The sequence below is a fragment of the Eurypyga helias genome, unplaced genomic scaffold, assembly GCF_000690775.1.
Source record: "Eurypyga helias isolate BGI_N326 unplaced genomic scaffold, ASM69077v1 scaffold12718, whole genome shotgun sequence".
NCBI classification, from domain to species: Eukaryota; Metazoa; Chordata; class Aves; order Eurypygiformes; family Eurypygidae; genus Eurypyga; species Eurypyga helias.
In genome coordinates this window covers 2840-6783 of record NW_010267600.1, presented here as the reverse complement: position 1 = coordinate 6783, position 3944 = coordinate 2840, and the positions used below count along the sequence as shown (strand labels likewise).

Genomic DNA, 3944 nt, shown 5'->3' with positions numbered 1-3944 from the left:
CTTGCTCCCAGGTATCTTGAAGATGCATTCATCCTGTGTGACCTACCATGACACCACTGCATCCATAGTCCATCTGAGCCCTCAGATGCAAGATCTGCATCAAACAGTCATTATCCATGTGGACTTCCTGCCCTCACCAATCTTTGGAAAAATGAAGCAAAAGTTTGGCATAAGGTTAGGGTTAGGTAACTGTGTCTTTGCTGATTCAATGAAAACTCCTGAGCTTGGAATCCACGCAGATACGTCAGAGTTAAAGGCTTTGGGGTATAGGGTGAAAATTACAGGGGGGAGTTCTGTACTTAAAAGCTTTCAGCCTATCTTTATCTCAAACAGTGCAGTCCACTGGGTCTACAAAGCAAAATAGTCAATGCCCAGACCTTGAGATACTTCCCTCCGGATGTCTCTAGGCCTGTCTCATGGACTAAACACCCATTTGAGGTCAAAGCACACCTAGTTTAGACTCCTCTGAAAAGAATCCAGTTTTCGCATGATAAGATCAAAAACACGTTAAAAGGACAATTCACTTTGAAGGCATAATCTTAACCAAAGCACTAACAGAGAAGCACTCTAGGCGTGCTTTAGTCAAGAGCCTGAAAGAATGGAAGAGGTTACTCTCTGTGCTTGTCTCACCCACTTGTCCACAGCGGTCCATCATCAGGTATTGTTAATAAAAGCAAGGAGAATATCATTCTGGTACTTTTCTCTGTGGTGGGTTGACCCTGGCTGCAGGGCAGGTGCCCACCGAAGCTGCTCTATCAAACCTCTCCTCAGCTGGACAAGGGACAGAAAATATAATGAAAGGCTCGCGGGTTGATATAAGGACAGGGAGAGATTGCTCAGCAATTACTATCATGGGCAAACCAGCCTCAGCTTGGGAAAAAATTGATTTAATTTACCACCAATCAAATCAGAGTAAAAGAGAACTAAAACCAAATCTTAAAACATCTTCCCCCCAGCTTCTGGCAGCTTCTCACAGAAGCCACCTTCGTAGTCTCCTCCAGCTTCCAAAACCTGGTCACGCAAACCCAATACACATTCACACTCTGCAAAAGACTGCCAAGTGGACTCAGTGATTTAAGCCACCTTAAGAGTCGATAGGACTATTCTACAGAAAAAAAAAAAAAATGAAACACATTTTGATAGATTGATGAATTAATAAAACTTGTATCTGTTGAAATCACTGCAATATTTTCTTCAGAACTGAACAGAATTTGTGCAAAACTATGGTTTCCAAACACAGACTTTGCTTTCCATTCAGAGAGAAGAGGAGAATGCTACAACACAACGTGTATTTTCTCACACACCAGGATTTTTAGTGGCAGCAGTGGGTGAAGAGAAGCATACCAGTCAAACAATAAGGGGGACAGCAGATAAATAGTTCTAATCCTAAGAAAATGCATGGTAGACAACTGAACCAAACACAAAGGTAACGAGCTGAAGACCATGTACAGGAATGAGGAATTAATGGCAATACCAGACCTTAAAGGACAGTGAAGTACCACTGCCCACAACAAATGACAAGAAACCCTGCAAGTTACTTCTTGATTCATTTAATTTCTTTTGCGCTGTTCTAGGAAGGAGGGTATTACAAAGTGTGAGGTCCGCATAGTAACAGGTCTAACAGGACTCCACTTGGACCAGGTAGAAATGGGTTACAAAATATTAGGAAAAGCAATAACAAAAAATACAAATGATCTTATCCAGTCACATATCAGCTGCAAATCCCAATTCTAAACCCCTTGAAGAACAGTCCCAGGAAATGTTCTTGGCTGCTTTTTCAAAAGAAGGACATTCCAGTTCTAGGAGACTAAAAGTGGAGGAACCTCCCACACCAACCCTCTACTTGATCTCTGTTGCCTGAAAGGTAAATTGCAGCCCTGATGCACGCACAGAGGTGACCTGGGTAACACTGCTCTCTTAGGACTTGTCGCTGGGAGGTTTCTTCTTAGCTTCCACATCCTTCTTAAAATCTTCAAGCTTCTTTGCAATGTTAGGAATCTTTAAAGACAAAGCCGAAAAGCAAACAAAAAACACACAAATTAACAAACAATCCTGAGCTACACGAGCCTCAGTAGGAAAGACAATACCATAAACACAGCAAGAAAACGTATCAAGTTCAAACTGATTTCTAAGAGATGCTTGCTTTCAGGATCTGTTACCTTACCAAAGGTTAGATGAGCAAAGAGCAGATGAAAGCACCTCACATGAGGCTTCAGGAAATATTTTAGATTGTTAAAACTAAGTGTGCCAGTGAAGATGACAACATAAGAGAGGAAAAAAGATCTATTTACAAGAAATTTAGTAAGACCAATCTGGCTACTTCACTGAAAGAGGGCAAACTGCCAGGAATAAACCGATTTAAATGCCGATGAACCAACATTAATAATGACTTTCAGAGGGGAAATTAGACTGCACTATACTGATCACAAACCAAAAGAAAAGGAGACGTTCAGGAGCAGCAAATATGTTCTTGAGAAATTTATGAAGAAATACTCCTGTTCCCTCTTGTGGGAACAAAAACTCCCCACTGGGGAATTCTACTGCATTGCAAATTGGCAACCTTTTGCAGTTTCACACTTGAATGAATATTCAATTTACCGCTTGTGAACTTCAAAACTTCAGCTTTCTCTTGTAAATAAAGGCATTTTGATAAAGTAACCCAATAGTAAATTTTGACAAAAAAAAAAAAAAGAGGCAACTTTAAGGGAAGGAATAGATTATCTCATAACTAGCTAAAATGGGAATTAGCAACATAGGGTTTTACAAGCTAACTGATTAAAATGAAAGTAAAGCAAAGTTCCCACTGGTTGTGAAAAAAATCATGGGCTTTTACTTCATATGTAACCTGACCACAGCAGAAGTTAATCCAGACTGCAGTGCTCTCACTGGATGGTTGGATAGTCCGGATAATATCATAAATTTCTCTCTTTCCTTCCCCTTCAAACTTAAGCTCTGTTTGGGCAAACAAAATTAAAGAGCCCAGCTTGTAACACGCCTGACATTTTAGGCTAAACCAAACAGAACTCAGAATTTATCACATGTGTGTACAGCTGAAGAATTAGGACCTCATTAGGACAAGTTTATCTTGGATGTCATCTAAAACAAATCATCTTCATTACCAGCAATAAAATGACCATGTTCACCCTGCAAGTTAGTGTTACATTCCCAGGGAACCATTTCCTCCAAATCAAATTATAAGACCCCCTCTTGTGGCAATATTTTATTAGTGCTGCCAGAAGATCAGTGTAGTACCTTGATTACGATAGATACTAATACACTCAAATATGTTCTTATGACTATATTTTCATAACACTGTAAAAATATATTGGAAAGTATCACTAGCCATTTATTAGTACTCTCACTGGAGTGACAGGACAGGAAGCATCACACGTGATTAAGAAACAAAAAAATAGGAATTCGGCAAGCTAAATGACTTCAGTACTGAAGGTGATAGGAAGGCAAAACATAAATCTCAGATTTGAGCCTCAACAGCTTTTTTTCATTTTAGATTGCGTAACAAAGGGAACAAAATTATGTCAAATTTCATTAACTCCTGTAGCCTGTAAACAGCTAAGTGGCTCTGCTCTTAGAAGGCATTCTGCTGACTCTGCAGAAATTAAAAGCTTGTATTGAAATCTTCTTCTTCTACTCTAACTCTCACAGTGAAAAATCTTGGTGTGAGACATGAGGAAAGAAAGTTCACAGTCTGAAAAAGGGAGGAAAGAAAGAATGCAGGTCAACACACAGTTTGAGGTAAGAGCAGGTGCCGAATTTAAAAAAAAAAAACCTGGCAAAACATTTTCATTATTGGTACAGAAGACAAGAAATTTCAGATACTCTGAAGGATTTTTAAGTAACAAACAAATGTACTGAGTGGAGAACACTGTAAGTAGACAGACTATCAGAGTCAGGAAACCAGTATTTTAGTGCCAGAACAATGGCAG

At 39.5% G+C, this 3944-nt stretch overlaps 1 protein-coding gene across 1 annotated transcript in view; it reads right to left on the bottom strand.

Moving 5' to 3' along the window:
- Window positions 1-1534: 1534 nt before the first annotated feature.
- The window catches only part of LOC104513972 (chromosome unknown open reading frame, human C7orf73), a gene marked incomplete at its 5' end in the record, with an annotated part of 2800 nt that continues 390 nt past the window's right edge, over window positions 1535-3944 (bottom strand). The window contains one exon of the mRNA XM_010157482.1: window positions 1535-1998. Coding sequence (XP_010155784.1) covers window positions 1918-1998 — 81 coding nt within the window. The remainder of the gene's footprint in view (window positions 1999-3944) is intronic.